At 45.3% G+C, this 17,224-nt stretch overlaps 1 protein-coding gene across 4 annotated transcripts in view; it reads left to right on the forward strand.

Annotated features, from left to right (window-relative positions):
- Positions 1-17,224, forward strand: part of LOC139233883 (leucine-rich repeat-containing protein 37A-like) — a 101,551-nt gene that overhangs the window by 17,220 nt on the left and 67,107 nt on the right. For all 4 annotated transcript variants that reach the window (XM_070864517.1, XM_070864520.1, XM_070864518.1 and 1 more), the window contains 2 exons: positions 1,159-1,239; positions 1,470-1,541. In XM_070864517.1, coding sequence (XP_070720618.1) covers positions 1,159-1,239; positions 1,470-1,541 — 153 coding nt within the window. The remainder of the gene's footprint in view (positions 1-1,158; positions 1,240-1,469; positions 1,542-17,224) is intronic.

A 17,224-nucleotide genomic window follows, 5' to 3' on the forward strand; every position in this document is an offset into this window, starting at 1 on the left:
TCTATCGTCAGTGAAACAGGTCGTAGCATTGCGAGGCGCACTCACCGACCAGTTAGAACATAAGAAATAGGAGCAGGAGTAGGCCATTTGGCCCCTCGAGCCTGCTCCGCCATTCAATGAGATCATAGTATTGGGCTCAGCTCCACTTCCCTGCCTGCTTCCCATAACCCTTGACTCCCCTATCATTCAAAAATCTGTATCTCTACCTAAATATATTCAATGACCCAGCCTCCACAACTCTGGGGTAGAGAATTCCAAAGATTCACAGAGAAGAAATTCCTCTTAATTTCCATTTTAAATGAGTGACCCCTTTTTGTGAATCTATGCCCCCTAGTTCTAGATTCCCCCGCAAAGATCTTTTCTTCATCTACCCAGTCAAGTTCCTTCATAATCCTATACGTTTTAATAAGATCATCTCTCATTCTTCTAAACTCTAATGAGTATAGGCCCAACCTGCTCAACCTTTCTTCATAAGACAACCCCTTCCTCTCAAGAATCAACCTCGTGAACCTTCTCTGAGCTGCCTCCAATGCAAGTATATTCCTCCTTATATAAGGAGATCAAAACTGTATGCAGTATTCCAGGTGTGGTCTCACCAACAATGTACAGATGTAGCAGAATTTCCCTACTTTTATACTCCATTCCCCTTGCAATAAAGGCCAACATTCCACTTGCCTTGCTATTTACTTGCAGTTCTATTCTGAAATGGCAACTGGGACCCTATGGACCGTAATTTGTATATTGAATGGGGCCCACCACCTGAAACAGACAGTGACAGCAAGCACAGCGTTGGCATTAGCAGGGTATGTCTACTGACTCCATTTTAAGGCCGTTACCACCCGGTTAATGCCGATTTCAGCAAGTTAAGATGGATATTTATTCACATCCACTAGGAACTAAGTTGAGACTACACAAATTAATTTCATATAAGGATCATAATGGCTAGAAGAAAGAAGAAGCGTTCATCAAATTAATCTAATGGACTGGATTTGAACCCAGCCGCAGAGTGAAAGGAGAATGCCATGAATAGTGTTGTACTTTCACCTTACTTTATTATAAAAATTCACAAAAGATAAGGAAACTATATATATCATTGAAAATGTTGTAATACTCAAGAAATTAAAGTTGTTTTCATTTTTTTTGCGGTTTATTGCACAGCGATCTTTCTGGCAATAAGGTAGCAGTGCTACTCGATGGAACATTCAAATCCTGGCATGGATTACGTTTCTTTAGACAATTGTAAGTGTAATATCAGAGATTCCAACCACTTCTCCAACAATAAGGCATTCTGTTAAAAATGTGTGCACGGTATCACTGTAGTCACAGTCCTGAATGTAATAATCAACATTTTAATTTTTTTAATTTACTGTATTAGATAGTGGCAAAGATCCTGAATATTTTTCTAGAACTTTTTCTATATTTGAATTATTTCCGATGCTATTTCTTGCATCTTTCCTTTTGTTTAACAGGAACTTGAAGGCCAACCCATTAGAAGTAATAGAGAATGATGCATTTGATAAATTGCCCTCAATGCAGTACCTGTGAGTATCCAGAAGTGAAATAGCCGTGAGTAGCAAGACACCTAAAACAATCTCCGTGGCTCCGGCAGAAGGATTTTCCTGGAAAATGTAATTTACACTTTTCACCCAACTCTGTGTTTACCGTAAAGCCGCTATAGGGCAGGTTTGCAAAGCCCTGCCAAAAGATTTGCAAAGAAAATTGCAAATGTCATGTCACAAATCCACTTCTTTTTAAACAGACTGGATGTTTGGGAACTTTTTGAGGAAGTTTCTATTATTATTTTGGGCACAGCTACAGGAATGTTGCAGATATAATTTATAAATGTAAATGAAATTGTATTAATAAAATTAATGGGACTAAAAGTAGAAAAATCAACAGACCCAAATGGTATGCATCTCAGAATGTCAGAGCAGGCTCGAAGGGCCGAATGGCCTACTCCTGCACCTACTTTCTATGTTGTGGAAAACATAGTGGAGTCACGAACCATAAACGTCTGGAAGATATTTGAAAGTGGAAGTCTTGCCAAATGGCTGGAGAGTGGCAAATGTATAACCCTGCTGAAGAAAGGGAAAAGGAATAATTGAGTGATAAAATTCAAAATTATAAAGAGTTTTGATAAGGTAAAAAAGTAAAAAAAAATATTTTTCCGCTGGTCAGTGAGTCAGAAACTAGAGGGCATAAATTTCTCATCACCAAAAGAATGAAGGGAGAGGCTGGAAGACTTTTGACTGCGACATGGAATGCTGTATCAGAAAGAGTGGTGGAAACAGAATCCGTAATACATTTTAGAAAGGAAATGGATAAATATTTGAAAATTAAAAAATTAGAAGTGTATGGTGAACTGCCCGGGCATGGGGGACAGAGGAACTGTGTAACTCTTCCAAAGAGCTGACACATAGTACAGTGGGCTAAATCGCCTCCTGTGTTCTAAAAGCCTCAATATTAACCCCACCATGGCAGGCAGGAACGGGCCAGGCAGGGGGGGGTTAAAAGTGAAAAAACAGGGAACGTATACGCAACACACTGTATACCTTTGGCATTTTTAGGATGGTGGGTTTCATGGCATCCGAGTCTCCTGCCGTAGAGAGATGTTACATCTCATTAACATATTTAAATTGGGCTCCCACAGTCCAGTTTTGAGCCCGATTTAAATGTTGCAATTGCCGCGCAAGTTTCCCAGGGATCGGGAAACTCGGCAGTGGCAGGGAGGCGAGAGCTGGCTGCTACCCAAGGTAAGCACATAACCTAAAATAATAGTTCAGTGCAATACTGAGCGAGTGCTGCATTGACAGTTTTTAGACAAGCCATTAGATTTTCTGCCTGCTTTGGTGAACGTTAACAATCCCACAGCATTGTTTGTATAGAGCAGGGAGTTGGCCAATATTGATCGCCAACGAACTCTATCAAAACAGCTTAACAAGTCATTGCTTCATAGATTTTGATGTGTGCTGATTTGCTATCACATTTACTTACATAACAACACCGACTACTATTACGACAACTACAATGACAACATAACCAAACTACAACACCATCACTTCAAAAATAATTTGTGTGAAGTACTTTTAAGATGTTTCACAATATGGTGCCATATAGATGCAAGTCTCTTTTTCTTCTATGGCAAATGCAGAATGATTATAGGAGATTGTAGGAGAACACAGGCAGATTATCAGAATGGGCAGATAGGTAACAGATGCAGTTCAGTTCAGAGACATAAAAAGTAGTACACTTTGGGAGAAAAAACACTGAAATTACATGTACCTAAATGGTTAGGTTCTTTAAAGGGATGGGAGATAAATGCTGGTCTTGCCAGCGACGCCCATATCCCAGCAACAAATAAAGAATAATGGTGATTTAGGGTACAGGTGCACAGATCTTTAAAGGTGGGTATGCAGGTCGAAAAAAGACTAATGGGATGAAATTTTTAACACAGAGCATTGAATGTAAAAACAAATAATTAATCTAGAATTTATACAAGACCTTGGTTGGGCAACAGACATAGTTTTGTGGGCAGTTCTGGGAGCCCCATTATATGAAAGATATTAACAGCATACAGCAAAGACTCACTAGAATAATATCAAGGATAAAAGGAAATAGTTATGAAGATACTGTAAGTTCGAAAAGATGCTGCTTTTTTATAAATATTGAAAGATTGTTTCTACTAGTTGATGAATCAGTAACAAGTGGACATATACTCAGAATTGTCACTGAAATAATGAAGGAAGAGGTTGGAAGAAATTTTCCATGCGCTGTTTTTAGACTACAGAATACTTTAGGCTATTAGGCAGAAAATATAAAATAATTTAAAAGGGAATTGGAAAAGTATTTGAAAAGAAAATATGTAAACAACAACTTGCATTTATATAGCGCCTTTAACATAGTAAAACGTCCCAAGGCGTTTTACAGGAGCGTAATTAGACAGAAGGTATAAAAGGATATGGGGAAATGATTGGGAAGTCTAATTAGAGTTGATAGCTCTACTTGAAGAGCTAGCACCAGCTTTGGCCCAGTGGACCAAATGGCCGCCTTCTGTGCTGTTATACCTATGACTTTAAAATGAAAAATAAACTGGAAGGGAGAATTTGATGGAATGCAATATGTGATTTTTATTAAACACAGAAAATGCTCTGTAGTATTTTCCTTTTTGCGTGGTTGGGTTTGTTGGTGTTGAAGACCGTGCTGTGTGAATTGCATCCTATTTTGTGGATAAAGGAACCCATAATAGTTTTACGTTCAGGATGATATGACAAACCCGATCACACAGTGCACACCCAGCTGGAAGTTGCAGTATCATAAATATTCTTTTTACTTCAATTTCTGGTGAAACAACACTGTTTCTGGAGCTTAAGCTGCTCAATATGGTAACAAAGCCAGATCCCTCTGGATTAATTTATTGTAAAATCATATTCAGAGTTCAAGGTTGACACAAAAGGTAAGTGAAAAAGGGATCTTTCTTCAGTCTCAAAACTTTTCTCCCATGTGCTTCCAAAAGCATTGGATCCTTGCTGGGGGACAGTTCCATGGTCTATGGCAGTCATCTGGTATGTCGTCAAAGTAGTCGTTCTTCCTGCGTGAACTTGGGAAGTAAATGCTTGCAGTCGATTGACCATCGCAGGCCAGCCTGTTAATGCCCTCACCTGATATTGATCAGTATACACTTTCCTGATGGAGCCATTCGTTTGGAATTAAGAGAGGGAACCGTGATTAATTCTTTCCCATGGCTGTTTCAAGGACGCTAATCCCAACTGATGTCACCCCCGAACTGGAATAAACTAACTCAACATAGAACAGGCATCTAAATAAATATTTTAGAATCATATTTTCTTACATTATTTTAATCAATTATATCATTTGTATAAACTTGTAGAATATAATTGGCAAATGAATTTCAACATAGATAAGTGTGAGGTATTACATTTTGGTAAGAAAAATGAGGTCACATAGTACTTTGAAAGCAAGAATCTAAATGGGGTAGAGGAGTACAAATATACAAATCACTAAAAGTAGCGACTCAGGTTAATAAGACCATAAAAAAGGCAAACCGAACAGAGGTTTATTTCTAGAGGGATAGAATTGAAAAGTAGGGAAGTTATGCTAATCTTGTGTCAGACCTTTGTTAGGCCACACTCGGAGTACGGCGTACAGTTCTGGTCGCTATATTATAAAAAGGATATAGAGGCACTGGACAGGGTGCAAAAAAGATTTACAAGGATGATACCAGAACTGCAACATTGTACCTATCAGGAAAGCATGACAGAGAAGGCTAAGGGGTGACCTAATAGAGGCTTTAAAATTATGAAAGGTTTTAATCGAATAAACAGAGAGTGTTTCCACTTGTGGGGATGAGGAAAACTAGAGGCCATCGATATAGGATAGTCACCAAGAAATCAGAAGAATCTTCTATACCCAAAGAGGGGTGAGAATGTGGAACTCGTTGCCACAGGAAGTTTATGTGCTGCAAAATTCTATGCAATTCTATGAAAAGTTCACTACAGATTGAATGTCGAAAATCCGGAAGCCTCAGGATCGATGCCGTTCCGGTTTCCAGGTATTTCCGTACTTCGGAACGTCTTTTTGACGTCCCGAATTCCGGAAATACCTGGACCCAAGTTCCGATATTTCTGGATTTTGGGACATAATTTTGTAGTCCTTCGCAACGCATTTCTGTAGACCTTTGGAACGTCTTGCTGTAAGTCATGAAAACTTAAAATCGCAATCGGGTCGGGTCGGGTTGGTTCGGGTTGGGGTCATGGGGTGCAGCTCCCGATTTGCGCGGTTTCATTTGGGGGTAGGCAGGGGTCAACTGGTTTAGGGAACTGCAGTGTGCGTCTCCGGTTTTCGGATGACCCGTTTCGGAACTACTGTTTGCACATTGCCGGTGTGTAGTTTAGCTGCACCATGTTCTAGCCAAGTGAAGGGGACCTGCGTGCAGACCCAGGAGCAGCGGTGCCTATGAAGACCTGGAAGAAGAGCTAGGGTTGGAGTTTTTGTTTTTTCATTTCTGTGAGTGTTCTGTGAGTTTGATTTTTGGTTTTTCCCTGGGCTCGGCTGGCGGTGGTAAGCGGTTTGGCAGGGTGTCCGTATTCCGGAACATTTTACGGATTCCAGACGACCCTGCCACGGATCATTCTGGTGTCCGGATTCTGGAACAGTACGGATTCCGGAACTCCAGATTTTCGACACTCAACCTATACTACATTTAAACAACTCTATTTTAACTTCAATGTTGCTTAAATCTCATTTAATAGTGTTGAGTGCAGAGAATGTTAATTTAATAATGAATTACGGGAGATAATTAAAATAATCATTAGAAAAGCTTTACAATGCAATCTGGATCGTAGGCAGTTAAGAGGGTTCCTTATTCAAGTATATACAGTTCTTAATGGTACAGATATGTTGAAGTATTATTACTTGAAAGTACTGCAAGAAAATACCAAGAACATAGATAAAAATTTGGAGCAGTTAACAGGAAATATCTTTACTCAAAGATTTTGGAATAATCCACCAAGCAAAGTAATATAGTGGAATTCTGTGGTGATCACCAATTGTAGTAATCAGTTGCTCATAATGATCAAAATCTCTTTTCCAAACCACAACCCATCTGATATTATGGGCTGGATATTAGTGCAGGGGTGGGGGTCTGTTTTGAGGTTGGAAAACCCGGAAGGGCGGGTTTCCCTCAGGTCCTGCCGAATTTAAGGGCGGGACCTGATTAGCATTCTTTGTCTCCGATTCCCGGCCGCATCCAGCCAGATTGAGAGGCCGGCTGGCTTTTCGGGCGGGTAAGCCTTCGGCACCAGGCGACAGCCAGGTAGCGGTGAGGAGGGAAGGATCAGAGGCCTCTGGGCATATCGGAAGTGTCAGTGGTGGACGAGTTTTCAGGCTTCGGGGGTGATGGGAGGCCTCGGGAGGGTGGGGGGAGGGGGAGATCAGAAGGGTCTCGGGGAGATCGGATGGGTCGGTGATTGGAGAAGAAAGGAGTCCTTGTGGGGGAGATTGGAAGTTTCAGTTGGGGGAGGGAGGGGGGGGTCCGATCATGGAGGGTAGCTGAAGCATGTAAATCGGATCCAGCAGGTAAGTGGAAAGGCAACCTCCTGGATCCAGCTGTCCTTGCCTCCCTTTAGCCGATGGGTTTACCGAGGTGCTGAAACCTGACCGGCCAGGGTTCAATTTAAAATGATGGTTAATTCAGAGGTACACAGCCTCATTACAATATTTAAATGATCAACCTGCCTCCTGCGAGTGGGTTGGTTGCCTGTCACACGTCCTGTCTCGGTTAAAACCGGAAGTGGGCGTGTTAGGGATGGGTTTCAGATTTTGTACCTGCCACCTGACCCTAACCCACCTGTTTTGGGGGGTTTAAAATTCCCCTCATATTAATCAGTGCTGATTAGTTGCATTGATCATTTTAGTATCAGTTTGCTACTCTTGAAAGAAGTTACTTTAATTATAACAGGAAAGATTGAGTAGATTGGGGCTCTACTCATTGGAATTCAGAAGAATGAGAGGTGATCTTATCGAAATGTATAAGATTATGAGGGGGCTTGACAAGGTGGATGCAGAGAGGATGTTTCTGCTGATAGGGGAGACTAGAACTAGGGGGCATAATCTTAGAATAAGGGGCTGCCCATTTCAAACTGAGATGAGGAGAAATTTCTTCTCTCAGAGAGCTGTGGAAGCTGCGACATTGAATAAATTTAAGACAGAAATAGACCGTTTCTTAAACGATAGGGAAATAAGGGGTTATGGAGAGAGGGCAGGGAAGTGGACCTGAGTCCATGATCGGATCAGTCATGATCATGTTAAATGGCGGAGCAGGTTCGAGGGGCCGTATGGCCTCCTTCTGCTCCTATTTCTTATGTTCTTATTGTTAATCTGCATGGTCTAGCTTATGAATATATAATAGGCAGCTACTTGACTTTAGCTGACTTTTCTCAGTCCACTGTAAGAGATTCGGATGATGGGTCACTGACCACAAAAATTCAGGAAACACTCAGCAGGTCGGAGTTAATGGCCTGGATTTTGCAGCCAGTGGAGAACAATCGCTGCTTGCCGTTCATTACGCTTACAGCTGCCCACAGACATTTCGTGGGCTTTTGCATCTTACGGTCATTGGAGATCCCATTTAAGTGTGATGTTCTCTACAGGGGATCTGGGACCTGTGCGAACAAGGCAAGCAACAGCGTGTCACTTCAACCAATCGGATATAAGAATCCTTACTGAGACATGCAGGCCGCAAAATTTGCCTCCATAGAACCCACTGTTTGGCCGCTAGGAGTGCCGTTTTGGTTCCAAAATGGCGTGCACACTTCTGATGTCATCTTGGGGAGGGTGTTGGCATGCACGCAGACTGTGTCTGCCAGAAGTATGTAGAGTAGTCATTCGGTGTGCAAGGCTGCCTATTTGGAGCTCAAAGCTCAAGCTAATTCCCACTCTTAAGCTCACAAAGCTGAACATGTGTTCAGCAGCAGGAAGGACACCCCAAGCAATACTTAAAGGGATGATCATCTACTCACAGGTTAGATGCTGATTGACTGGCTGTTGCTGCATTTGTAGAAGTATTTCCAGAGTTCTTTAAAATCGTTAAAATCTACAGTTGCTGAAGAAATTTGTCCTGACTTCAAGGATTCAGCACAGGCCGCTTGTTCCCAGACATGGTTGCAGTAGTAGGCATTCCACTTGGCCATCCACTTGGCCTACAGCATGACAGGGAGAAGGAGCAGAGGCGACACAGAGCAGGACAAGCTGCTGGAAGAGGGAGGAGGGGAAAAGGGGTCTCAGCAGGAGCCCATATCCGCTCAGGGTGTTTAGGGAGCAACTGGACCGCAGCGAGGAACAATGTGTGAGACGTCTGCGCTTCAGTAAGAACGTCCTCACTGAAATCTGCCCACTGCGGCATCCTCAACTGTAACCAGAGAGCAGGGTGAGGACCGCATTGCCAGTGGCTGTGAAGGTGACCGTAGCCGTGAACCTTTATGCATAGGCCAGGCTGCAGCAGGAAATATTTGCAACATCTTCCAGTTTGCCGTCCACTGTCGCACAAGGGAGCTAAATGAAGCTCTTTGTTCCAAGAGAGCTGAATACATTTCATTTTCTTTGGCCAGAGAACAGCAGGCAAAGCAAGCACGTGACTTTGTGAGTATTGCAGGCTTCCCCATGGTGCAGGGTGCCATTGACTACACGCACGTTGCTTTGCGGGTGTCACATGTAAACTCTGAGATCTACCGCAAACTCCCTCAATGTCCAACTGGTGTGCGACCATACTCAGCGAATCATGCAGGTCAGTGTCCGGTATCCTGGCAGCAGTCATGATGCCTGCATTCCGCAGCAGTCCGCTGTGCCTTCTGCATTTGAGCCACCACGACAAACCAAGTGGCTACTGGGCGACAAGGGCTATCCATTAACAACATGGCTCATGACTCCAGTGTGCAACCACACACACGTGGGCAGCATACATACAACGAAAGCAATGCTGCCGTACAAAATATTGAGCAGAGCACTGGCGTGCTGAAACAACACTTCTACTGCCTGGACCATTCTGGAGGAGCCCTGCAGTACTCGGCAGAGCGGGTATCGAGATTCGTGGTGCTCTGCTGCATGCTGCACAACATCGCCATCACGAGGGCACAGCCCTTGCCACCAGCTTTATGAACAGCTGAGGAGACGGAGGGGAAGAGTGGGAGGAGGCAACCTAGACAGCCCTGTTCTGCCTGGTTGTCCATGACCGACTCATCCAGCTGAGATACCAGTAAACGCAATCTCAATTCCACATTCACCAATAGTCCCACACCTTACATCCCCTGTCACTGACCATCACAATGTCCGCTTGGCCACAATGCAAAAACAACGGCCAACACAGAATAAACATTCAAACCAAATTTATAAATCAAACCATGCCATATTGCATACAAATGTCAACTAATCACCCTTGTGCATTCCCTTAGTGCCTGTCTTCTGTGTGCCTTTGCCTGTTCTAGTGCTACCCCAGTGGCTGCAGCATGGCTGTTGGAAGGCTGCTGACTTTCATTAGGGGAGACTGCAGATGGCCTTGGAGGATGAGCTTGAGCAGCTCTGGGCCTAGAAGATCCAGCTTTGGACTGCACCATCTCAGCATAGGCAGCTGTCTGGGCTGGCTGACAGGCAACTGCAAAGGCACTGGCGGAGTGGCAGGGTGGGAGGATGAATGCTGCGATCCTGAGAGAGGACAGCTGGTTCGTGCTCCATGGAGTCACTGACACTCCCACGGGGCGGCGCCTCAGCAATCCTAGTAATCTGTTGTAGATAGACTGCTGGACTGCTATGATGCCCTGCAAGCCCCTTTGAACACTGGTATCCACAGCCACGATGGCAGCAGTCTGAGCTTGTGTGGCAACAAGCTGAGCTTGCATGAGAGCAGTCTGTGCTTGCATATTAACAAGCTGACCTTGCATCACAGAAGTCTGAGATTCCACTATAGCACCCAGATGTTGGGTGGCTTCTGCTTGTGCTGCAATGGAAACAGAGACATCAGACACTGCATCATGATTGGGTCCACAAGTGTGCGAATGGAGTTGGCTGCCACTTCCATGCTGAGCACTGCGCAAAGCCCTGTGCCAAGTTGGTGCCAGACTCCTCCATGTTCTAGACATTGCACACAGGCTTTGCAGTAGGCCTGCCAATGCACCAAGCATTTTGTTGTGTAAATCCATCAATCTTTTTCTCTAGGTCGTCCCATCGAAGTACTCATCTGAGCCCTCTGCAGTCGAACTTGTGTGTGACCTCGCCCCCTGGCAAGCTTCTCCCTTGCCCTGGCCGCACCACGGTGTCTCACCAAGTGTAGATCATGCCCCTAAGATATCCTCCAAATTGCGCGCAGTGTCAGTATCTGAGCTGGTGGCTGCGAGTATGAAATCCAGCTGTTGCTCTTCCACTATTGCCTGGCCAGGCTGCAGTTCTTGGATATCTGAAAGGAGAAATGCATAAAGGTAGGGTGGGGCGGGCGGGGGGGAGTAAGAGGTGCATACACCATCTACAGCTTTTAAATCAAAAGACACTGTGGGATGAGGGGGAAGTGGGATGTGAGAAGGAGGATTAGGTATGAGGATACTGTTATCTTTGATGGTTTCAGTCCCGCAACGGCCGCTGCAATGATGGCGAGCACCGTCTGTGAGGGTAAGGTCATGCTGGCATGCCTGATCCCTGCCGGTTAGCTCCTGCTGCCTCTGGTTATGCACCAACTTGTCCTGCAAGAGAGAGGGAAGAATATCAGTGAGTGTGGTACAATATGTTTGGGTAATTGTCCTGTCATGGTTGAATAGCTGACTGTGTGAAAGCTGTGAGATGTGGGTATGAGGCTTGCAGCAGTGCTAAATGTGTGAGGGTGAGGTGAAGCTCTGAATGTGAGCTATGAGTCCTGTTTGATAGAGATTGTTGATAGGTGAGTGATGGGGTGTGTGCTGCATTGAGCAATGTGTGAGGCTAGTGGTGCAGTTGGTGGGATATGGTATTTGAAGATGAATTCACTAACCTTGACACTCCAGTGAGATAATTGAACTTCTTGCAGCACTGCATCCATGGCCTCGGGGCTTGACTTGTGACATTGACCGCCACGGCTATATGCTCCCACTGCCATTTGTCTGGAGGGCCTCCTGGCTCCTTGAGGATAGAAGACCTCTCACGTCTTGTCCACCAAGGCCTGCAGTGCAGCATCAGTAAGCCTTGAAGCACGATCTCTCCCGTGTTATGCCATAATTATGACTTTTTCCTGCTCAGACTCTCTTCCACAAACAGTTCCAGCACCTGCACCATCCAGAATGCATCTCCCTTTTTAGAGGTGCAGGCTGGCTTTAAGCGGTGCAGGCTAGCTTTAATTGGTGCCAGCCTCACACGAACTTGGGCCTCCTGCTGAAGCGTGCAGCCACAGAACAGCGCATTTAGCGCTGGGCTGCCGCTGCTGTCATTCAAATTAGCAGGCAGCACGAAGTTTGCGTGCTGCCTTCATCAGAAGCAACGGGCGTGGGTTAATCAAATTTAGCACGATTTGACTCTGAACCAGGATAAGTTAGAATGTACAGAAAGCAAAATAAAGAAAGGGAAGGAAAGATGGGATTAAGAGAGATGAAAGAGATGGAAAGAAAACGTTTAAAAAATATCTCTTTTAATTTTTTTTAACATCGCCAATAATTAAAATCTGAAGGTACCAGAGAGGTTGTTTAGTTATAATTATGACTTATGACGCCTTTAAAAATTCACATACTTGAATGAAGAAGCCCTAACTTTTTCTGGCGTGTTTAGTGGGTATCTAGTGGGTAAGTACTGCAACTTCACTCTCTTCATGTGCTTTAATGTCTAATCTCTCAGCAAGGTACTGGTGTAACGAAGCTTGTGGAGGAGCAGGGAAACTCAGACAGCAGCTTACTGATTTCCGCGTTTCACTGCGCATGTGCGGACGCCGGAAGTTGCTGTCCAATTTACTCCATAATAACGGTAAGCGCTGCTAGCCCAATCGTTATTACTACCTTAAAATCCGGGCCAATGTTTCGGGTTGGACTCTTCGTCAACAGCTGCTATGCTGAGCGCTTATCAGCACTTTAAACATCTGAGCAGTGTTTCACGCAGAATACCAGTCTTGAGCATTGAATGGAACAATATTAAGGCACCAACATCTCCCAGACTGTCCGGTAGTCGTCCGGAATCGACGACTGGTCTCCCAGGAACTACTGCTAGCAACCCAGGAGACAATGCGGAAGTAGAGTTCATGGTTTGTGTTCACGGGATTTCTCAGCTTCAAGTTTTCTGCACCAAATCCTTCCTGGTCTCAGTGCCATGAAGATGCACTCACGAAAGACCGCAGTCAGCGGTGCGGCGCAGTCAACGCTGGAGAAATGGCATGGGTGGCACGAGTGGGATGGCCAAAATGGAACCGGACTAGAGGTGAGATGGATTCACAAAATATGTTAAGCCATGAATAAAGGACTGGTTTAAGCACATTTTAAAAACAGAATTAACTTTAAACTATGAGATAGAGATGGGTGTAGGCCGGTTTTTGGGTCAAGAATGCCGACAATGTGCGCCTAATCACATGGACGGGACAAGACTGGTAAATTGGTCGTGATTATAATTAAATAGATGGGCTGCCATTGTTAGTCCTGCTGTTAATTGGAACCTCACCTAATTGGGGCCTTCAATGTCCGACATTCGTGCTGCTATTTAAAGGCAACCTGCACCTCTTAAAGAGGAGGTGCACTTTGGTTGCAGGCAACATGAAGGTAGTTCAGGAGATGCAGGTACTTAAAGGGCTTTCCCAAACTTCAGTGGAGATTCTGATGGAGAAGTTCGGCAGGAGGAGGGACTGCTCTTCCCACCAAGTGGCAGGAAGGTATCTCGGCAGCAATGAGCACAGGTGGCGTGTGGCGTGTGTCATTGCCCAGAGCATCACCCCACACACCTAGCTCCATTGTAGGAACACATTTAATGACTGGCCAAGGTTGCTAAGGTAAGACTCCTAACTCTAATCTTGCATCACTCTCTGTAGAACCCTTGCACCACCTGAAGTCCCAGTCCTCACTGTGCTTCTTTCCACCACTCTCACAACAGCACTCTCCTCAACTCACTGCAGCACACTTCACTCCACCTCCTTCTGCTTCTAATGCTGCACTCTCCACCTCCTACAGCCTTCACCTCCTCACACCTCTGCCACCCTTCACACACCAGCACCACTATTTAACTTTGACGTGTACCTCTACAGACCATCTCATTAGGTGACCCTAACACACTCCATTATTTCTTGCAAGCAAATCTGGTGAATAGTAGAGAGGAGTTGAGAACAGCAAGAGGCGGAATATCGATTCAGATCCTCACCTCACTTGAGCAGCAAGACGAGGAGATCACGAGGATGGCTCATGTCGGATGTATTGTGAGTGGTGATGCTGGAGGGCGGGTCTTGCAGGGTTCTTGGCTAGCTTTCACTCTGTCTTCATCCATCTCCGTTTATCCTTCACACTAAAATCTAAATCCTGTCCTTCTCTTCTGGGGAAGGTTTGCTTAGGAGAATCTCTCCTCAATAATTTGTTGCCGAACAGTTCAGGCAGCTGACAGCACTGCTCAGTCTTAGTCTTCTGCACCATCTTCTTCCTCGTCCCCTTCTTCCTCTTACTCCTGCACTTCTCTCTCCTGTTGCAGCTACAAGGCTTGGCCCCTCCAAATGGCAAAGTTGTGTAGTATGCATCAAACTACTACAAATCTGGGACTCGCTCAAGTCTATACTGCAGGACTCCACCAGATCAGTCCAGGCACTGGAACCTTTGTGGACTCCGATGGTTTGCTCAGTGAGAGCTCTTGTATTTGTGTGGCTGTCATTGTATCGGTGCTCAGTGTCTGTGCCCAGATTCCTGACATGAGTCATGAGCTAGGTGTGGAGAGGATACCTCTGTCTCTGGTCTGGTTGCAAGGCAAGGGGCAATCGAGGACTGGCACAGTACAAAGGTGCCATGACTGCTGCCAGGATACCGGGCAGAGAACTGCATTATTCGCTTCCTGTGGTCACACACCGACTGAACATTCAAGGAGTGGAACCCATTCCTATTATAAAACATGGGCTGATTCGTGACGGATGGCGAGAATGCAGGGCAGTATGTGCGCAGTCAATAAGACCTTATGTCTGAGGACATCCTGCAATGCGGGCAAATCCGAGAGCTCCCTCCTCTTGATCAGCAGCCTGCATTGGAAAGATGATGTATTGCTCTCTCCTTGCGTAGGCCGTATGGACAGCAAAGTGACTGATGTTGCTGATGTCACCTGTTGCAGCCTAGAATGAGCCTGTGGCATAGATGTTGAGAGCTACCGTTGCCTTCACAGCAACAGGCAATTCTGTGTGTGCACTGGTGTTTGGCTTCATTTCCTGCTCCAACAGGTAACATAGGTCAGCGACTGCGCGCTAAAACACAACTTCCTACACCTCTGATATGTTGAGATGCAACATCCTGTTGAGGAAGACCCGCATGCTGTAACGCCTCTTTGGCCTTTCCTCCTTCACTCTCTTATTTGACCCTCCACAGGTCTTTGCTACCGAAATTTCTGTTGGTGGCACCACTGTGGCAGCCTCGGTGGTAATCCCAGCAACATTCCCATCTTTTCCGGTACGCTTGCAGCCAAATGTCAGCAGCGGAACCAACCCTGGTTCAATCAGGACTGTAAAAGAGCATGCCAGGAGCAGCACCAGGCTTACCTAAAAATAAGGTGCCAGCCTGGGGAAACTGCAACACAGGAGGACTACATCCATGCTAAGAAGTGGAAGTAACATGCAACAGACAGGGTTAAGTGATTCCACAATCAATGGATCAGATAAAAACTCTGCAGTCCTGCCGTGAATGGACTGTTAAACAAGTAACAGGAGGAGGAGGCCCCATGAATATGCCCATCTTCAATGATGGCGGAGCCCAGCACGTGAGTGCAAAAGACAAAGCTGAAGGGTTTACACCCTCAGCCAGAAGTGCCAAATGGATGATTCCTATCAGCCTCCTCCTGAGGTTCCCACCATCACAGAAGCCAGTCTTCAGCCAATTTAATTCACTTCATGTGATAAAAAGAAACGGCTGAGCGCACTCGATGCAGTAAAGGTTATGGGCCCCAACAACATCCCAGCTGTCACGCTGAAGACTTGTGCATTAGAACCAGTCGCTCCTCTAGCCAAACTGTTACAGTACAGCTACAACACTGGCATCTATCCGACAATGTGGAAAACTGCCCAAGTATGTCCTGTTCACAAAAAGCACAACAAATCCAATCCGGCCAATTACTGCCCCATCAGTCTACTCTCAATCATCAGCAAAGCAATGGAAGGTGTCGTTGACAGTGGCACTTACCAATAATCTGCTCACTGATGCCCAGTTCGGGTTCTGCCAGGACCACTTTGTTCCAGACCTCATTACATCCTTGGTCCAAACATGGACAAAAGAGCTGAATTCCAGAGGTGAGGTGAGAGTGACTGCCCTTGACATCAAGGCAGCATTTGACTGAGTGTGGCATCAAGGAGCTGTAGTAAAACTGAAGTCAATTTGAATCAGCTCTCCAATGGCTGGAGTCATACCTAGCACAAAGGAAGATGTTTTTGATGGTTGGAGGTCAAACATTACAGTCCCTGATGCCACATATAGGCCAGACCCGGTAAGGATGACAGGTTTCTTTCCCTGAAGCACATTAGTAAACCATTTGGTTTTGGATGAACACGCTTTCACTTTTACTGATACTAGCATTTTATTTCCAGATTTGAGTACATGGGCAGGGAGGTGTTACTACAGTTGTACAGGGCCTTGGTGAGGCCACACCTGGAGTATTGTGTACAGTTTTGGTCTCCTAACTTGAGGAAGGACATTCTTGCTATTGAGGGAGTGCAGCGAAGGTTCACCAGACTGATTCCCGGGATGGCGGGACTGACATATCAAGAAAGACTGGATCAACTGGGCTTGTATTCACTGGAGTTCAGAAGAATGAGAGGGGATCTCATAGAAACGTTTAAAATTCTGATGGGTTTAGACAGGTTAGATGCAGCAAGAATGTTCCCAGTGTTGGGGAAGTCCAGAACCAGGGGTCACAGTCTAAGGATAAGGGGTAAGCCATTTAGGACCGAGATGAGAAGAAACTTCTTCACCCAGAGAGTGGTGAACCTGTGGAATTCTCGACCACAGAAAGTTGTTGAGGCCAATGCACTAAATATATTCAAAAGGAGTTAGATGTAGTCCTTACTATTAGGGGGATCAAGGGGTATGGCGAGAAAGCAGGAATGGGGTACTGAAGTTGCATGTTCAGCCATGAACTCATTGAATGGTGGTGCAGACTCGAAGGGCCGAATGGCCTACTTCTGCACCTATTTTCTATGTTTCTATAGCTGCAGGAGTTCCTCAGGGCAGTGTCCTGGCCCAACCAGCTTCAGCTGCTTCATTAATGACCTTCCCTCCATCATAAGGTCAGAAGTGAGGATGTTCGCTGATGATTGCACAGTGTTCTGTTCCATTCACAACTCCTCAGATAATGAAGCAGTCCATTCCCGAATGCACCAAAACTGGATAACATTCAGGCTTGGGCTGATAAGTGGCAAGTAATATTTGCACCACAATAGTGCCTGGAAATGACTGTCTCCAACACGCAAGTGTCTAACCGCTGCCCCTTGACATTCAACGGCATTATCATCGCCAAATCACCTACCATCATGAGGGTTACCTTTGAC

This window comes from Pristiophorus japonicus, chromosome 21 (assembly GCF_044704955.1).
Source record: "Pristiophorus japonicus isolate sPriJap1 chromosome 21, sPriJap1.hap1, whole genome shotgun sequence".
In the NCBI taxonomy this organism is placed as follows: domain Eukaryota; kingdom Metazoa; phylum Chordata; class Chondrichthyes; family Pristiophoridae; genus Pristiophorus; species Pristiophorus japonicus.